Below are 20,218 nucleotides of genomic sequence, written 5' to 3' on the forward strand. Positions count from 1 at the left end.
GACTGCCACTGTAATGTAGTGATAAATATATACATGTATAAAGGGGAACTACTCTGTTGTACACGCAGTGTTGTAACTTGACTAACCTACTGGCTGACCATTTCAGAAACACTCTGGAGCAGTATGAAATGAAGTTAACAGTATTTTGCAGTCTGAGCAGAGGAGGTAAACCATTGTGTTAAGAGGACATTTCTTGGCCTCTGGCATCATTGTAATGGCATAGTTGTATGATTGTTCGATCTTCTTGGGATTTAATGTTGGTTTACACGTCTTATGACTGATTTTTTTTCTTAAAATATAAAATGTATCTTGAGAATTTATTGAACTTATTGTATGCTTATACAATACATGTATATATTTTATTACATTGGAGAAAGTAAAATATGTTCATTATAAGCATATCGTTCTTTATTTTGTGTCTTTATTTCACTTTTCAGGAGGGACATGCATGGCATGATGTCCCAAGTAGCACTGATACAAATAAAATGTATTTATTAATCTGAACACAGGCCAAGGACATAAGTTATGGTAACGCTCAGTTATTTTCAAAGCGATGGGCGGGATGACATATATACAGACAACCCCAAGGTTTACTGTTAGGACTACACATACCATGCATGTCGGGTACCTGTAGATTACAAACATCAATGTGCTTATAAGCTGCCTCAGTGTATTGTAACCACTAGTACAATAATTAATGGAGCCAGGGCCAAGTGTCATTTTATGACAGCCATGTACACATATATTTAAATATAGGCCTATATTGTGAGGTGGCTCTGTGAAGACTGATCAAAGGATTTGTACAGTTTGATGGATGACATCAAACATTACATATACTGGCATCAACCTGCACATCTAAATCAGTGCACATGCAGTCAAACATTATCTACATATTTCATCTTAATCGTCAATATTTTTTTACTGTAGACTATAGATTCCCACTGTCCATCGTTACACAAAGCATAGCCTACATACATTTAGGCTTATCAGAACACTTAATTTTTCCTTCTTCAAAAAAGGTTTGACGGGTGCAACATGTTAAACAATTTTCGTTTTCAAATGCCATACAGAATAGTAATCTTACATATGCAGGAAAAGTATTAGTGATGCAAAAGTATTAGTTTCGTTGCTCGCTGTTCGTTTAGTTCAAGAGTAGAGCATACATATGGTTTACATGTACAGTCTTCGGTGACATCCCAAAGCTTTTACAGCCAACCTTCATACGAGATCTGCTGGAAACCGGTTTTGAAGGCTAATGTACGCTGAGCCTAACGTCGACAAATCGAACGAGTTGTAATCCATGGAAATCGCCGCTCAGCCAGACTTGTAATTATTGCAAGGCTTGGGTTTAACGTACTTGTTTCGTTGCGCACATGGCAACGTTAGTTTACATGCCGTGACTTATGTTGACAGTGTCACGTGATTAAATCGCCCGTGTACCTTGATCCCATAGTCCCCCATACGGCCACAGAGCAGCTGTACATCAGAGTTGTGCAGCGGGTGTAGGAATTTACAAATCATATGAGATTCAGGTAACTGCTGGTCGAGGTGAAAATGGCTGGTTTGGCGTGGTCCCTGTGAAAGTCTGGAGAGTAAAGTTCTAGTTTTTAGGGCTAAATGTCGACGCAAAGCAATAGCTCTAGATCAGCTATGGCTGACAAATCGGAAGAAATAATTCTGGGCGAGGCAGTGGAGATACGTTATGGTATATTCGGCATCATTCTATCCATATTGTTTTTCCAACTGCTGAACCGAGTGGCTATGGCTTTGGGCAGCCCGAAAGTACTAGCTCAGCACGACGAATGGAAGTGGAGAAATCTAGCAATTTCCTGGTTTCACGCTCTCATCTGCGCCACTTGGGATCTCAGTTGGTAAGATACTTTTTTTTCATTACTGTCTTACTGAATTTAATGACCAGTGCCAAAATGATCGTTAATGTGTGATATTCAGTGTGTAGTCTACATTAAGAGTCTAATTAAACCGGACATGCATTGTAGAAGGAACGAATGACGCAAACAAAACTTTGACCAGTGACCACTACATGATACTACACAGTATCTCTGTAGCAGGCAATTCATAGTATATGCATGTACTTGTATACAGTTGTGTTTGTCTCTGTGCACATTGTACGTTCTGTGCGTTGTGGTAGCTGAACTGTGGACCCGCGGCATGAACATGCTGAATGGGTGGGGTAGTGTGGGTGGGGCAGTTAAGAGCTGACCTGCCTAATACAGGGAACACATTGGGTTAGCAGTGCTGGACATGTGCTAGGATTACTGTGGGTGACCAGGTGGTTGTAATTGAACAGACTGTTTAAGGCTTTGGTCTAGCCATAATCATATACACTATATACTTCCTTTTCCACAACAAACCTTGCTGAAATGGACAGTTGGAATCACATAATCTTGAATAAGCCTATTTGATTAGAGAGATCAGGTTAATAACCTTAAGCGGGCCTCTGTGGCTGAGTTGGTTAGCAGGTCAACATGGCGCAAAAATCCAGGAGCCCCCCACGAATGCAGCCGCTGTGAGTTCAGGTTCAGCTGATGCTGGCTTCCTCTTCGGCCGTACCTGGGAAGGTCTGCCAGATAACGGATCTACGGCAGCGTGGATCCTGAGTAGAGCAGTTGTGCTGGCGATCTTGAGTCCTGCTCATGAAATAGACGTGAAAATAAAGCAATTTTCTTTTATAACACATATTTCTGGATGGCTTTAAATGTGTTCCAGTTGACTGCTGATAAATGTCCATTTACTAGTTTCTGTGCTATGGTCATTTACATGTATCCAGTCCTTCTCAAATCTGATGTTTCTACCCAGGAGTAGAAATGTTTTTTTAAAAACTGCCTGTCACAGAGACGGGTAGATTTTTTTTGTACATGTCACCTGCAGGTATCTACCTGTCCATATCAGTCTGACTTACAGAAAGTCTAGTACTCGGGACCGTCATTGTCACATTTTGCGAACATATAATTTCAGTTTGGCTTAATTATTGTCCGTCAACATGGCCACCGTTGCAAAGCAATATCAGTCTCCCGTGTTACAAGAACATTCGGTTTCAGTAGCACATTCCTTTTTTATTTCAATATTCAGCTAGGACAAGGTTTTCTGCACAGTCGAACAAAAATTGAAACTTACTTGCAGGTGATCAGTCTGTACTTATGTACACATACATTTCCCATTCAAGGACAACAGCCGAGAAAAAACATCCAGTCTATGTGCTTTTAGATTTTTATTTCTCTTGAGTTGCTCCCCTTTACACCTGTGACGCAATACGTTGTCCTTGAGCAAAGAAGTTAGCAATGCAGTGCTAAAACTGTTAGGCACTTTTAGGCAATCTGCTTCTTGCAGATCTAATTTTGCCATTGCTAAAGCACGTTCTTCAGTGTTGAAGGTATGTTTGATCTTGGAATTGAAAGCGTAGATACGATAGGTTCGTTGACAACGGCCTTCTCCACTAAATGGTGTCTTAACAGTGCTGACTTGCTGAAAATGAAGTCTTGCGACAACATTTTATATATGAGAATGCGAAGTAAATATACAGACATCACAAACATACACATGCATGGGTATTGCCTTGAACATGATTGTAAACTTATTTGAGCCTACTTGTCACAGCGACAGGTGAATTTTTTTTGTGACCTGTCGCCGATAAAAATTGCCTGTCGCCGACAGCTAGACAGGCGTTATTTTGACTCAAGTTTGACTTCAGGTTTAGCTATTGGTTCATTTAAATGTAGATGGTAGATGGTGCTGTTTTAAAATTCGGACTTTCGTCACAACACTGAGCCTCTCCCTGTCTCTCGAAAAAAGCGATAGTGGTACCATATGCCTGATATGTTCACTGTATCAGAAACTTCCTCGTACAAAATATTGGTGACTCCTTTCAAAACTCTGTTGGAATATTTTAAACAAATATAATTGGAGAAACACCAGCATATCCTTGATTTCAACATTCCACGCTTCAGTGATGGAGGCGCATATTTTGATAATCACATGGCTAGAATACATACAGTCATGTGGCAGTATTGTTTCTTATGATCAGTCAACAGTGACCAGACCTGGCATATTACACAGTAATTGATGAAGATAAATCACCAGCGATTTTGATTCAAAAAATCAAAAGGGTTCTGATATTGGCGATCAGTGCAGCAGCAGTCGCTGGAGCTCAAAACCACCTTGAAGAGAGCAAGCATACTATATGATCGCCAGCTGATAGCCATGACAAGTGTCCAGAATGGCCTAGTGTGCTGTGGGCTGAACACTAATTGCATCTGAATGTGACTTGCAGTCTTATGGTCACATTAATTGCTAGAACATCCAAAGAGCACTTCATGGTCAGTAGTCATTTTGAAATGTCACTTGAACTTCTGGCTTTGAAATGTGACTGAGCTCAGGCATTGAAATCCTCCAGAAAACATCACTGTTGTTGGAGGATAATCTGCTTACTCTTGTGCATGTTATATTAGGGTTATAAGCCACTGATAGCTTATATATAAAATACAACAGAGGAACAGACACTGTATGCTGCAGGATGATAATTGTGAACCAAATCAGTAAATATCAAAGTAGATCATACATACAAAATCTACAGGTTTTCGTTTTTGAAACTTTTGAACGAACAGTATATACAAACGTTTGCAACTATATATACAACTTAAAGAAAACTTAAGAGGGCACGTGTGTGACTGCTCATGTTATACTGAATCGCGTGCTTTTATAATGAAAGAAGTTGTAGTGAGGGAGAGGTGTACTTCCATTGCACAATTTCAGTGTCCACAATCCAACCCAAAAGGGCATTAAAAAGAACTTGTATTTTAGTGAGAATAAGTTTGGGTGCCACCAGCACAGGCCGGAGTGAAATTACATGTATTTTCATCATCGAGTTGGGGTTCAAAAATGTGTGGCCAATAATTTGAGGGGCAAGGATTGGTGTCGCAATGAACGTGAGACTTTTAAAATGCTCACATCATATGATTGGTCATACAGACACATCTACGTACTTTACTTCACTTTTCTGCTCTCACCTATGCAAAGCTGTGTAATAAAAGAGACTGTCATACCAAGGCCACATCGATTTATATTGTTGTTTAGTAGGCAGAATAAATCTTTTCACAATGTCAGAGCAGGCTATATACATAAAAGTAAAAGTTAAGAATTTGTGGACAGCAATTTGGTGAAAATATAATTAACAGGAAACCAACAGGAATATCACAATATCAAGATCTGACAAAAAAATACTAAGGTGGACCTTAACTTTAAAGTTTAATACATTTTGTGATTTTTTAGTGTTTAAACACAAATTAAACACAGCTACACCTTTGCAGTGTCTCAACAATACAGTATGAACTTTTGCCTTCTGCATTCCTTTAAAGTCCTTAATAATTGGCAATGATCTGAAGGAGTGCTTACAATTACCTACGTGAACTTGTACATTATTCTAGGCATATATGTAGTTACAGCATCGGTCGCCACAATATGGCTGCCATGTTGCCAAAGCCATGTTAAGACATGATCATTTGTTCCACACCTTCATTTATGAAGTATGGGCACCCAGTGGCAGGTGTAAGTGTATATTTATTTGTACAAAATACATGTATTTAGTTTATTTGATTGGTGTTTTACGAAGTACTCGAGAATATTTCTGTTATACAACGGCGGCCAGCATTATGGTGGGAGGAAACCGGGCAGAGCACAGGGGGAAACCCAGGACCATCCGCAGGTTGCTGGCAGACCTTCCCAAGTACGATTTTGACAGGAAGCCAACATCTTGCTATACAGGTACATGCATGTAGAAGAGATGGGTGTTTATTAGGAGTCACACATGAGCATGTACATGGGTGTAGAACAGATGGGTGTTTATTAGGAGTCACACATGAGCATGTACATGGGTGTAGAACAGATGGGTGTTTATTAGGAGTCACACATGAGCATGTACATGGGTGTAGAGCAGATGGGTGTTTATTAGGAGTCACACATGAGCATGTACATGTATGTAGAACAGATGGGTGTTTTTAGGAGTCACACATGAACATGTACACGTATGTGGAACAGATGGGTGTTTATTAGGAGTCACACATGAGCATGTACATGGGTGTAGAGCAGATGGGTGTTTATTAGGAGTCACACATGAGCATGTACATGTATGTAGAACAGATGGGTGTTTTTAGGAGTCACACATGAACATGTACATGTATGTAGAACAGATGGGTGTTTTTAGGAGTCACACATGAACATGTACACGTATGTAGAACAGATGGGTGTTTATTAGGAGTCACACATGAGCATGTACATGTATGTAGCATACATTCCTGAGAGAAAAATGTTTCCATATTGTACATGTAACATCACGCATGTGATTTCACGTTTATAATTGTCACAGATGTAGTAATAAACTGGTTATTCCCCCACTGTGCTCTGTGTTGGAGTCGTCCAGACGATAACATGGTATATCAGATATCAGTCCATCGGCATATGTAAGTGTGGTGTCGTATGCAGCCTAGATCTATATGATATGATCTTCAGTAGACCTTCGTTTACATGTTCCGTGTTCATACATGCAGCATTTATGTTCATATGTTGTGTCCTGACCCTAATATTCATACATACATTCATTAAGATATTAGGGGCCTCTGTGGCTCAGTTGGAACCTCTCACCAATGCGGTCGCTGTGAGTTCAAGTCCAGCTCATGCTGGCTTCCTCTCTGGCCGCAAATGCGAATGGTCGTGGGTTTTCCCCGGGCTATGCCTGGATTCTTCCCCACCATAATGCTGGCCGCCGTCGTATAAGTGAAATATTCTTGAGTAAGGTGTAAAACACTAATCAAATAAATAAATAAATAAAGATATTTTAGACCGGCATAGCATGTACATGTACCTCTCCAAGTAAAGATCAACATCAGATGTCCTCACCCAAACAAAACAATAGCGCGTCATAGTATTAGCCAGAATAGAATCAGTATTTTTATGTTCGGCCAAGAGTTTTTTTTTTTTTCCCCTCCACTTTTTTGGCATCACTTACTTCATTGTCTTAAAACCATAATCTTCATTTTAGAATTCCTTTTCATGTATACTGGAAACTATCATTCTAGTAAAACTGCTTGTATCTAGGCACTCTTCCTGGGTCTCGTTTCACTGAGCGCACGTCGTTCTACGCTCACAAAACTCACAAAACATGTATCGATTTCTGAAATGGTCCGGACCCATCTTGTTCAGTGTATATTTATTTATTTCATTGGTGTTTTATGCCTTACTCAAGAATATTTAACTTATATGATGGCGGCCAGCATTATGGTGGGGTGGAAACCGGGCAGAGCCCAGGGGAAACCCACGACTATCTGCAGGTTGCTGGGGAGACCTTCCCACATGCAGCCAGAGAGGAAGCCAGCATGAGCTGGACTTGAACTCCAGCGTGTTTAATGTATATGTGTATATACTTATAACAAAACTCGTGAGTGCTATGTTCTCGGTAATCTTGACTCTTGACTCTCGGTAATACTGCAAAACCCAGTATGAGCGGATAAAGAATATTTAATTTTTTACTGTGAGACAGATATTTGCAGCTAGTTACATCAGTGGATTATGCAGGCCTGTGACAAATGTAGGTTGGTAAATAGTTAGAGCGGTAAAGGTGGTTTGCACAGGAGATAGTTTAGAGCACCATCTCATTGTGATCAGTAAATTGAGTTGGCCCTTCAGTACAAGTATACCATGTCCATTAAGTTTGGCTTAGGCCTTGACTATACTATTAGCCAAGGTTTGGAGGTTTCACTTTAAAAGATCATACAGAAGCAATGCTGATTCTTTCTGAGAGAGATGTGATCCTTTATTAAAGGACCTAAACATGGTGACACTTAGGATAAACACCAGGGAAAAGTGGATGTACATGTAGTTAAAATTCCCTTCAGCCCAGACTTGCCTGTCTTAAAAGATACCTGCACTTCAGCAGTTCCGGTTCCCTCTGACCCTTAGGGGCCTTCTAGCCTTGATACCATGGACAGACATATCCTGTATCTATATGTATACATGTAGGTGTTTGAAGGAAACATGAAAGGTAGTGTGAAGTGTAGTTTTAAGGAAAATGATGAAGGAAATGACAAAAAAAAAAAATCATTCTTGGGGCATATTTTATATTTCTTAATAACCCCTCAATTTTATGCATATTTTTCGTCAGTTGTCGGAAATATTTGGATATGACATTGTGATTGATGAACATATTACGAAAGCTGGACCAGCTTAGTGCCCCAATTAGGCCTCTTCCCTCAAAAAATTTGTTTTGACAGTTATTGTCGATGTCACGCCAGCAGCCTAATTAATTTCAAGGACTCTGGGGCCCTTACAAAAAATTGAAGTTAAAGGTAAATTTTGATGCCCCAAGAAAAAGCTGAGAAGCTTTTTTTGAACTTTTATACAGTATGTTAAACCATGTACTGTGTATGAAGGAACAAAACCTGCGCAAATACCTGTTTGTTAATCACACATCCAGCCAGGTCAAGGGCAATGTACTATGAATGCAAAAGAATTAAATGGTGGTTTGGTTTTTTAAAGTTGAATACCCAAAAGCATCTGAGTATTGGAAAATTTGTTAATGGATAAGAATATACATGTAGGTTGTGTTGTGAAGATAATAATTGCTCCAGAGTGTGTTAATATGTACATACATCCACATGATTTAGAGTGAGTCACAGGCCTGGTTGTTTTTGTCTCAATCATGTAGAAAACAGGCTGTGGACAAAGAAGCACATAGAGATTGTGCTTGTGACAGGTGTGTTTGCATTTAGGTGTCGTTAGTCAGGAGACTGTGTGTATGGTGATGCATGTAAGTGATTTTGCCATGAATCTTACATGTGCTCATCACTACACAGGTGTGATTGGCTTTCATCACCCCATACATTACAGGTGTGATTCAGACTAGAAACGTGACTGGTCAAGTCACATTTAGTCAGCCTGTGTATTAGCTACGTCCTAATGTGTTGCGTGTTCTACTTTTGTAACTAGTATGATTCACTGACAGGGGACCGACTTGGTACAATAATGTGGTCACTGTGTACTTGCATATATATATATATATATATATATATATATATATATATATATACACACACTTGTATTAAGCCATGGTACAGTTAATATGTTGATCAGATTCTTATTTTTTCCTTCTGTGAAGTAAGCAAATATTAAAGGTGGTTTGGAAAAACATGAAAAGAAAAAAACATTTTTAGGTACATGTACACTGTATGTCTACAGCTGGTAGAATTAAAGAAGACTTCACAACAAAAATGTGTACTGTACTTAGGTATGTAACAGATACATTAGAAATGCATGGGCAAATTCTTGGGTGAACAAATCAGGTGAAGATAAGTTCTTTGCTAAATCACTGTGGAGTATGCCTGAAACTGGACACCCACGCCAACTGCCCTTCCCCCCTGCTTTATATATGTTCAGGTCCATTGTCAGAGGCACTCTTGTATAGTTGCTCTGCGAAGTCATAAGAGTTAAGAATATCTGTTATCTTCAGAGCTTCAAGGTTGCTCTGTCGTGCATGAACATTATGACAGTTAAGCCATTATTCAAACTTTATATTAATTTATGTTGACCCAAGAAAGATTGGAAAAAGTATTGTTGTATGTAGTTTAGTCAATTTACATACAATAGCTGACTGCTTTAGGCGTCAGTTAACAAATTCAATTAATGGCCTCTGACTTGTACCTGGCTGTGGAGAAGTCACATTCATGGTGTGACAGTGCGTGTCCATGACTACATGTTTAGATAAGTGATTAACACCAGCATGTACTCTACAGCATCTAACACCATTAAATAGTACATGCCTGTCCACACATACATGTGGATGTCCTTCAGGTTGACGGTACGGAATTACATGCATCTAAAGATAGAAAAATCTTGACTTAAGCGAAGTATGTTTCACTGTTTTGTGGTGCCTTATTGTTAGTGACGCATGTGTGACTGTTTGCGCAGCATAACATTTGTTGAAGACCACTTGCCTTCCACCTTTAAGGCGTGCATAACTGTTTGTCGCGTGGAAAAGTTCCTCAGTGACTTGCTAAAGGCTGGTGGGTTACCCCAGGCACAAAGAAAAAAATTCTTTTTACCCATTATGATTGTCTTTACGTTATGAAGTGCTGTATGCAACACGAACTACATTTAGTACATCCAGTTTGTGCAATAGTAAATACATGATAACAATACAAAAGTCGAGGCATCACCAGTGAATCTTTTCAGAAGTGAGTGTTGTTACCTTGATTTCATTTTCATCATTGAGCTCACGTACAACTGGGAGACTACAGCAGTATTTAATACATGATTTAGACCCAAAATGCAAAACTAGGAATGCATTTGTGCCCAATGCTATCTGCAAAGCCCACCAAGCAAGTTAGGTGCTAAAAAAGGAACTGGGTCTGCAGCAACCTGCAGATGGTTGTGGGTTTCCCCCGGCTCTGCCCGGTTTCCACATACCATAATGCTGGCCGCCGTCGTATAAGTGAAATATTCTTGAGTACGGCGTAAAACTCTAATCAAATAAATAAATAAAGTTAAAAGGAACAGAAGGTATACATGTAGTTTGGAGTGTGGCGGCTAAGTCAATGATTTTATGCTGTAAATTTGTACAATCAAGTCATGAGAATAGCTTGCTTGTGATATGCTTTCAGCATTAAACTAATATGCCAGATGTCAGAGATAAGATATCACCGGTATGAATGTTACTGCATGTGTCACATGCTTGGGATTACAGTGCCTGTGTCACTGTGCACTTACTTATATGTGGTCATGTCTGGAAGCCACAATTGTGAATTATCTGTACATTACGAAAATTCTCATGTAGACTTTGTAAACTAACTGTTAGGCTAACTTGTAACTTGTTTCTCTTTTCCTCAGTTTTGGTTCAAATTCCTGATTTAGTTGTACGCATCCCAACCGGAAGTGCTAGTAGAAGATGGGGAGCCATCATAAACATAAACAATCAAAGGATTTAGGGTAAATGCCAGTCATGCCAACTGAAAATTGGAGTTCTCTAACATACTGAACCCAAGCTATAATGAAATTTAAAGAGCAACAAGGAAAAGGCAACAAACTCCAACGTTGGTAGCTGTTGAGTAAAGAATGAAGCCAAATTAGCATGCTGTGGTTGAGTAGTTGGTACAGAACCGGAGGCTAAAATAATTATTGACACACTTTCATATGTTATTTGCTTCCTACAATAGTGGAAAGAATAGTTCTCACTTTATACCAATATCCAATTTATGTGTTCGTCCAACATCTAAGTTGTCCGTCTTATGTTCGTCCAACATATGTTTTGTTTTTTTCAAGTGTTTATTTTATGGACAAGATCAGTTTTCAGCCATTTTTTTTTAGGAAATCATTCTACTAGCAACTGTTTACATTTTCTTAACCAGCTGCATTTAAGGGCAATATTATTTGGGCATTTGGAGAGGACATTGTCCGCCTTGTGTTCGCCCAACATAAAGTAGGTATTTCTGTAAAATATACTAATTCAGAAATTTTTGCAGACTTCTTTACTTTAGAATTGGTTTGCTTTGTGTGTCTGTCAATGTTCGTCCAACATACTAAAACCGCCTACTATTCTCGGAATGTTATAGGTCAACAAGGCTGCTTAGTTATCTAATAGATATGTTTTTCAGAAAATATAATGATTATTTTATGTGAAAAACAATTGATAATGTGAATCATGGTATTTTGAAAATTTTTTCAATTCTCACACGTCATGGTACACTTTTGCATATAAGCACCCATGTACATGTGTAGTGATAATGCCCTAAGTAGTGGTCAGTGTGGTCAGAAAACTGGGCAGTGGCTGTGAAGCCTTTGCCCCCATTCCAAAGGTCTGGGGTTAGATGTAATCTAAAGATGTGGTTATAGTGTTCACATTGTGTCCTGCTCATATCAGTCTGTTAATGCCTGATTTTGTAAATACAGTACAAGGTCTTCTGGATTGACAATATTTTCTTGATAAACAGTCAATGTACAGAGGTTAACAGGATAAACCTGCAATGTGCAGAGTTTGGCATGATAATCAACATGCAGAGATAGGCCTGTTCTGAATTACCTCCCTTGTTACACAACAGCGACTGTTTATTTATTTATTTATTTGATTGGTGTTTTACGCCGTACTCAAGAATATTTCACTTGTACGACGCGGCCAGCATTATGGTGGGAGGAAACCGAGCAGAGCCCGGGGCAAACCCAAGACCATCCGCAGGTTGCTGGCAGACCTTCCCACTTACAGCCGGAGAGGAAGCCAGCATGAGCTGGACTTAAACTCACAGCGACCACATTGGTGAGAGGCTTCTGGGCTAGCGCGCTAACCGACTGAGCCACGGAGGCAACAGCGACTGTGATTTGATGCGAAATTAGTTTTAGAGACAACAAGTCTAAAAACATGATATCGGCTTTTGAGTCGCAGAAATGTCGTTAGATTTTGCCTGTGTTTTTCAGCTTAAGAGTTGGCAAAACTGTCTGTTGTGTTCAAATTAAAATTACTTACAATGGTTAAAAAAAATGGTTTTCCTGGGTTTTCCAAAGAAGTTTACAAAATTGAAATCTGTGTTAAAGCTAGGTCTTCAACCAGCTTATGCTGCTTTAAGGAGATCCCCATCAACTTCATTTTCACCCTGAATGTTCCCTGTAGACACAGTATTGATGCATATTTTCTCAGTCTTCCACTTTTAAGCCATGTACAGTGTATGAAACATCACAGTATCCTTTGCTATGTTACTTCAGTCACAAGCTACACATGGACGTGGAAAAATCTCCAAATTAGCTGTGAAATATAGTAATTGTCACCTGTGGCCATGTGGAGGTTTGCATGGTCAAGGGTGGCTCCATTGTAGTGGAGTAAAATTTGTGACGTTTTTCTTCCATTTTAAATGCTTGGCATTGATTCATGGGACATCAAATTATCTATCTGTTAATTGGCAGACCCAGCACTGAGGATCTGCATTAAATCTGAAACTTGCCATTACCAGTATTCTGACCACCTAACCACGTTTGCCACTTAACCATAGCTTGCTCTTAAAACACAGAGATGCAGAGATGGGAAGGATAAGCCATGTGCAGTAATTGGCAGGATAAACTGTATTTATTTATTTGATTGGTGTTTTATGCCGTACTCAAGAATATTTCACTTATACAATGGCAGCTAGCATTATGGTGGGAGGAAATCGGGCAGAACCCGGGAGAAACTGGGTGACCATCTGCAGATTGCTGTCAGACTTTCCCACGTACGGCTGGAGAGGAAGCCAGCACGAGCTGGACTTGAACTCATAGTGACCGCATTGGTGAAAGGCTTCTGGGTCATTACGCTGATCTAGCGCGCTAACCAACTGAGCCACGGAGGCCTCGGATTCCAGTAGTGGTGTATTATGACACCTCAATGCCCTGGACCCAATGGCACAATTGGGACTGCAGGTATACTCGCTGTCAAAATTTATAATCTTCTGCTGAACCTCGTATTGGGAAAGTATATCAAAAACAATTAAAATCTTTAAAATTGTGCACATAGATGCACACCTTGCTTATTAATGTGCATATAGAGACCCTTTAGTGTTACACTGGCATTGCCGCGAACAAAAAAATCATTCTCAAACCTGGAATTATAACGAGGCACCTCTCTGCTGAAAAAATGTAAGTTTTGACAGGTTGTACTTCGTCTCATTGACTTGTTAATTGTTATGCTTTGTTTTTAATCAGTACATAGTGTTTTGAATACCCTTAAAATCATATCAAATGTGTATTTACCCATGACCGTACAAAGAGTGTTGGTTTCATTAACGTTTATTTACACATACATGTATCTGCGGAATTCTGTAGAAGTGTTCAGGTGTCATGCTATATGTTATTGTTCACATCACAGTTTGATGGAAAATCTGAAGGCCCTATCTGGTCAATCATTGAAGGCTGTGCAGGGATATTTGGGCAAATGCAAGAATATAGTGATGAAACAACCCATTATTAAAGTCTTGAAAGCCCCTTAGAATTTCTTGTGCATGCTGATGCCGTAGTAAAGTTTTCAGCATGTTTGGGGAATTGATTTTGATGAATTTTTTATTATTAATTGCACATTTACTCAGTTTAAGCCATATTCACATTTGAGATGGTCGCCACCTTTAGTTGAAAAGTTGCGATATCTCACATTACACGTGAGCCAGGTGTCACTCAACCTACATATAGCCAGGGCTTGTTCACTTCCTGAAATACTACTGCATTCATGCAAATTGTATTCCCCGTTTGCATCATCTCGTGGTAAAAACAATGGAAAATCTGACAATACCAACTGGAAAGTATTGCTTTGAAATGTTACCATTTTATTAGGCTTTAGCTGTAGAAAGCAAACTTTAAAGGCCACAGTCAGCGACTTTCCTAATTTATCAGTCTTAACACTGCTTTATTGTGACGAATGTAATACTTATGGCACACAACTTGTAATGTGAATGTGGCTTATAATTGAACACTTTAGACTGTATCCATTGACATGCTAGATACATTTGATTTCATTGCACATATTGCCTTTATCCTCGTCGTTTCATGTAGTTCTTTTCTTTTCTTTCAGTTTTGTTTTTTTCCCCGAAATGTTTCAAGATTTGGTAACATATGCAAATTATTACATATACAGTATGGTGGCATTTTCTTCAGGTAGGTTAACGATGATATATTGATTTGGTCAGTGTTTGGTTTAAACGATGTCACACTCATTAAAATTAGCATAGATTTGTTAGTTTTTTGTTGACTTTAAATGGCACAATGTTGTGTAGTATTTATTATTGGTAATGTAACATTTTGATGGCATCTTGATTTGTAGGCTTTGTGCCGTAATTTTTTAAGCAAGTTATCTCAAAAGCTAAGTAAGACTGTTCACATCTGGTACATACTTCCATAGTACTGCAGAAATATTCATCCATCAGAAATATTCATCCATCTTATATTAACTGCCAGGAGTGGTAGAGCAGTGTTGTTTTATCATCCATAAAGATTGTTAGCATGCTAATGCCGCACAGTGATTCAGAGTTCAAATCCATCTCATGCTGGCTTCCTCTCCTGTTATATGTGGGAAGGTCTGTCAGCAACCTCATGGGTTTACACTTGGCTCTGCCCAGTTTCCTCCCTCCATAATATTTTGTACAAGAGAAATATTTTTGAGTACTGGCACATGTATGCTTGTGTAAGTTTACATGTACCTCTCTCAAACATTTCACCCTTTTGTCTTTACTATGGGGGAAAGGGTATTGGATATGGTTTACTTTTTCAGTGATCTGGTAGTGCGACGACCAGGCAAAAATTGCAGACTGCCTTTACGGACAGCATTATTAAATAAGGAAAGCATTAACACGCACAAAAATTGACTGATACCACTCCGGGTTTTGAATAACGTTTTGAGTTGATCATTTAATATATTTTCCCTTTGTTTCAGGGTATTTTGTCTATGATTTTATTGACATGTGGATCAACAACAAACTCTTAAAATTGTGGGAGGTCACACTTCATCATATAGCGGTGAGTTCATTGGAATGGGTAACGTAATAGCTCAACATATGCTGTGTATGTCAAGGCACGAATATGCCGAAAAGTTATAAAACTTCTGAAAATATAGTATGAAATGTATAAAATATATTGTCTTGTGGGTCCAACAACATAGATGTCCGAACTTCATTGCCAAGAGCACAGAATGAATCCCTCCCCACCTGTGATGTTTGATGTTACTAATTACATTGTACATGCCCTTTGTCTCTGTTGCAATAAAAGCCAAAACGGTACAATAAATTCGTGATCTGTGCATCCAGGAAATGCACCCAATTTCCTCCATTCTGCTCCCTCTCCCCCCCCCCCCCAACTCCACACACACACATACACCTTGTATTAAAAGTAACATTAGCAGTCATCACCTATCTGAATAATTAACTTGAATCGAGATCTATGGGACCCAGGGGACTTGCATCGTTGAAAACCTACATGTATCGACATCACCACTATAGGCAGGACACGAGCTGAACAGGTGTTTATATGCTGTTAGACCATACTTGTACAGGACAAGAGCTGAACAGGTGTTTATATGCTGTTAGACCATACTTGTACAGGGCAAGAGCTGAACAGGTGTTTATATGCTGTTAGACTATACTTGTACAGGACAAGAGCTGAACAGGTGTTTATATGCTGTTATTCCATACTTGTACAGGACAAGGGCTGAACAGGTGTTTATATGCTGTTATTCCATACTTGTACAGGACAAGAGCTGAACAGGTGTTTATATGCTGTTAGACCATACTTGTACAGGACAAGAGCTGAACAGGTGTTTATATGCTGTTAGACTATACTTGTACAGGACAAGAGCTGAACAGGTGTTTATATGCAATTAGACTATACATGTACCTGACCAATTGCTCAAAGTTTATGGTTTACATGTGTTGAAGATCTGGCTTACCACTTCTGATTTATTTTTTATCAAAAAACTCAAGTGTTGACATCATAAGTATCTATCTAGTGGTTTTATGCATATGTGAAAGTGCATTTTTACAGGCCAAACTTTCGGTGATATACATGGATGAGTTTTGACATATTTTCTGTGTTTGTGTGGTTGCAGGTTGCAGGTATGTTCATCTACAACATCTTGGTGCGTACTTCCATTGCCTACACATGCGTGGCACTTCTCGCTGAGGTCAATAGCTTCTTCCTCCATTCTCGCAAGCTGCTACAGATGATGCAAGTGGATTTTAATCACTGGTTCTACAAACTGACGGCCTACACCAACTTGGTGACGTTTGTTGTGTTCCGTGGACTTTCCGTCTTCGGTATTCTGTACGGCATGTACTTATATCGCACCAGAGTTTCCTTGTTTTACTACGTGCCACTTGGGGGTAGCATGGTTGTCATGAGTGTCATGAACCCCATTTTGTTTTATCGCCTTTTGAAAAACGACGTCTTACGAAACTCGAACAGCAAAGAGTACTCCAAAGTGAATCATGTCAATAATGTCAACAACAACATCAAGCATGAGAAGGCACTTTAACATAGTGGCTGTTGGTAAAGGACGGTCTATTTCATAAATTTCTATGGGGTTTCAAATGTACACTTAAATGTGCAGCCTCACCTAATGTTTTAGTATAGAGACATGTAGATTTAGATGAGGGTTTTTTTTTTTTCATTGCCGGAAACAAATACTTTGTTGTTTGCATCAGAATATCCTCAGAGACTGTATGTGCCTTGGGAACCAATGCACGGGTTGATGAGGCTGGGAGTAAGAGATCAAGTCTACCCCATGTTACATCTTTGTATTCATCAGATAACTAATGGGGTCAGTCAGTACCATGTCAGGTGGCGAAAGTTGATTGCTGGAGTACAATCTACATGCTGATACTGTAGGCAGAATTGTGACTGGTTACACTCTATCTTTTTATCTCATAGGAAAAAAACAAAGCTAAGAGAAAGTGCTGATAATACGGTTTGGTTTGCATTTTGCAAGGTTGTTGCATTTAGAGCGGTGGGAACTGTCAAGTAATGTGTTGAATCACCTGACTGTAAGTGATATCAGAGATGTACCAGGGACAGGAGCTGACGAAATGTAAGCTGATAAATTTAAAATAGGTTCGTTGATATGACGAACATGATCACAAATTCCTGTTTTCAGCAACAAAAATTGTTTGTATACACTACGCTCGATCAAATAAGAAAACTATGAATTTTATCATCCATTGATGCATTGTCTGGGACTGCAGGGGAAGTGGGGTGGGGGGAGTGAGGTCATATTTTACGAACATACTCATTTATTGAAGTAAATTATTAAGATCCTGTTTTTTATGTATTTATGTTTAATAATGTACACAGTGTACACTGGATGTAGGACTTATTGTAAATCTGAAATCTGTCAAGTGGTGAATGTCAATTTCTTATAAACTAGTTGTGCTGTTAAAATGTTCTGAGTGATACGTGGAATATAAATGGGTCTAGAAAATCAAAGTAGGAGTTTCACACCTAAAAGATATGCAAGAGAACAGTTATACAATGATAGCTCACGTTTCACAATCCCAACTGTATAGTGGCTTATGATAAAAGTGTTACACAACATCAGACAGGAAATTATACTGTTTTAATACAAGGCTATAAATTATGAATCAAGAACATCTCTCAATGTAAAACTGGATATGTGAAAAACAAACTGGCCAATATGTAATTCTATTACCCCTCAAAGTTGAATTCATGGTTAGTTTAAAATCCAAACTTGGTGTGTGAAGAGTAAATGTAACTAAGAACGAGAAAAGATTTTCAACGTACTGTTGCTGAGTATGAATGCTGTATTTTGCTGACACAACAAATCAGCCAGCTGTGTCGATTGCACGTGACAGGGACTTCATCACTGTGGGACAAACAGAAGAGGTACACGTAGTATTATAGTGAAGAGAAGGAGACAGTCACTCATTTGTGACAGAAATCGTCCCTTGATCTGAAAATATAGTCCCGTTATAAAAGCTTGGGGGGGGGGGGGGGGTAAAATAAAGAGAATAGTATATGTTTTGGTAGACTGTACACTAATGGAACAGTGTGAAAAGTTTGCTATAGCTGGAATGTAGGCATCATTTATTATGATCAATTTTCTGATATTATGTCATTCAGACTTTTGAGCTTCTTGCATAATAAGCAGTCGTAGCCTTGTTGTCAAATTTAGGGGAGTGATATGCTACTAGCCATAAAATACAGAATATTTTGTATGCCAATATATTAAAACACCTCTAAACTGCTCACCTCTAATGGTAAGAAAAAGAGTGGTAAACTGCTCGCCAGCTATTTTCTCACAGCGAGACCTGATAAGACCTTCCCATTCGGTACCGGTAGTTACAGCGTGTGTTATCAGTAAATGTAGTTTTTCGTACATGTAGTTTATTGTGGTTTTAGACTTGTATATTTTAAATCATGTTTATAGAAAGGTATATATATTGAACTGTATTGTGTCAATGATTTTAAGATGTGTTCTCATATGTTTTTTGCCGTGCTGTATTTGTTGTTTATGCTATGCTTCTATAAGCTTTATTCTTCCCTGTGTTTGCTTTGTACATGTACATGTGTGAATTGAGTGAATTTTTCACCTTGACGAAGGGAGGCCCGAACTTGAATGCAACAGTTTGATGCAGAGTATAGACATCCGCCTGATAGCTTTACCATAAAAACTATAAATTGACCTTGATACAAATCTCAGTTTGACCTTCACAAAAATCTCACATTTCGACCATCACAGAAATCTCACAGTTTGACCAGGACACAAATCTAACAGTTTGACCTTGACGCAAATCTAACAGTTTGACCTTGACACAAATCTAACAGTTTGGTCTTCTAATGGAGAATTGCCCCTTACAGAAGTGACTGTATCCTTAACTTTACCGTAAATATGTAGCTACAAGAATAATAAAATGTGATGTGGCCTGCCTGGTGCTGGTTTTAAAATCAAATAAGATTAAAAGGACTTTCTGCATTGAACAAAGCCATGTTTTATCTCTGAAGATTTTGAAGAGACAAGGCATGTCTTTCATGTCTGTGACAGAATCCATAATACAGTATTAGCTTTATGTTGAAAATACTTTAATCTTGTCCAGATCACTGAGTCTGCCCGTCCAATGATGTAGATTTTCTCGTCAATACCAAAATGTGTGTTGTAACCAAGGTTTCTACAGAGCCATGGTGCCTTCCTTTATTGTACGGTAATATCCATGCCTGTATCCACCTTCCTTGATTCATCAAGATGCAGGTGGACACTTTGTACGCTGTTGTATGCAGTGTTTATGTGTTGAACTGTACCTCCCGTCTACTTTGTACATTCTGTCAGGGCCGGATGTACATAGCTATGATTTGTTCAATCTCTAAGTCAAGAACGTTATCAAAGTACTGTCCCACCCACTCATTTCTATAGATCATATATGTATTACTTGTTTGATCATCAGGTGTCCTCTAGTTTTTCTTTTTTTTATCAAATCTGGGCAAGAAAAAAAAGGTCTTTTTATCAGTCTTTCGTGTTGTCTCAGCATTGTGAAAGACAATTTTCTGGAGTGCATTAATACTTTAATCTGATAGCTACTTTTATTACACTTAATGAATTGCCCTGGACACAGTATAATTAGTATTATTAATGCCCCTCTTAGCCCACAGCTTTCCTTAATATTGTTGGTGCAAAGGTAAAATTTGTGGCAAAAATACAAAAAATGTATTT

General features: G+C 38.8%; 1 protein-coding gene across 1 annotated transcript; it reads left to right on the forward strand.

Moving 5' to 3' along the window:
• The first annotated feature begins 1,404 nt into the window (after positions 1–1,404).
• Positions 1,405–18,472, forward strand: LOC135476176 (TLC domain-containing protein 2-like). The gene is made up of 4 exons (XM_064756107.1): positions 1,405–1,871; positions 14,582–14,664; positions 15,440–15,522; positions 16,607–18,472. The coding sequence occupies exons 1-4, from the start codon at positions 1,618–1,620 to the stop codon at positions 17,030–17,032; spliced, it is 846 nt and encodes a 281-aa protein (XP_064612177.1). The 5' UTR covers positions 1,405–1,617; the 3' UTR covers positions 17,033–18,472.
• Positions 18,473–20,218: the final 1,746 nt, after the last annotated feature.

This window comes from Liolophura sinensis, chromosome 10, assembly GCF_032854445.1.
Source record: "Liolophura sinensis isolate JHLJ2023 chromosome 10, CUHK_Ljap_v2, whole genome shotgun sequence".
NCBI classification, from domain to species: Eukaryota; Metazoa; Mollusca; class Polyplacophora; order Chitonida; family Chitonidae; genus Liolophura; species Liolophura sinensis.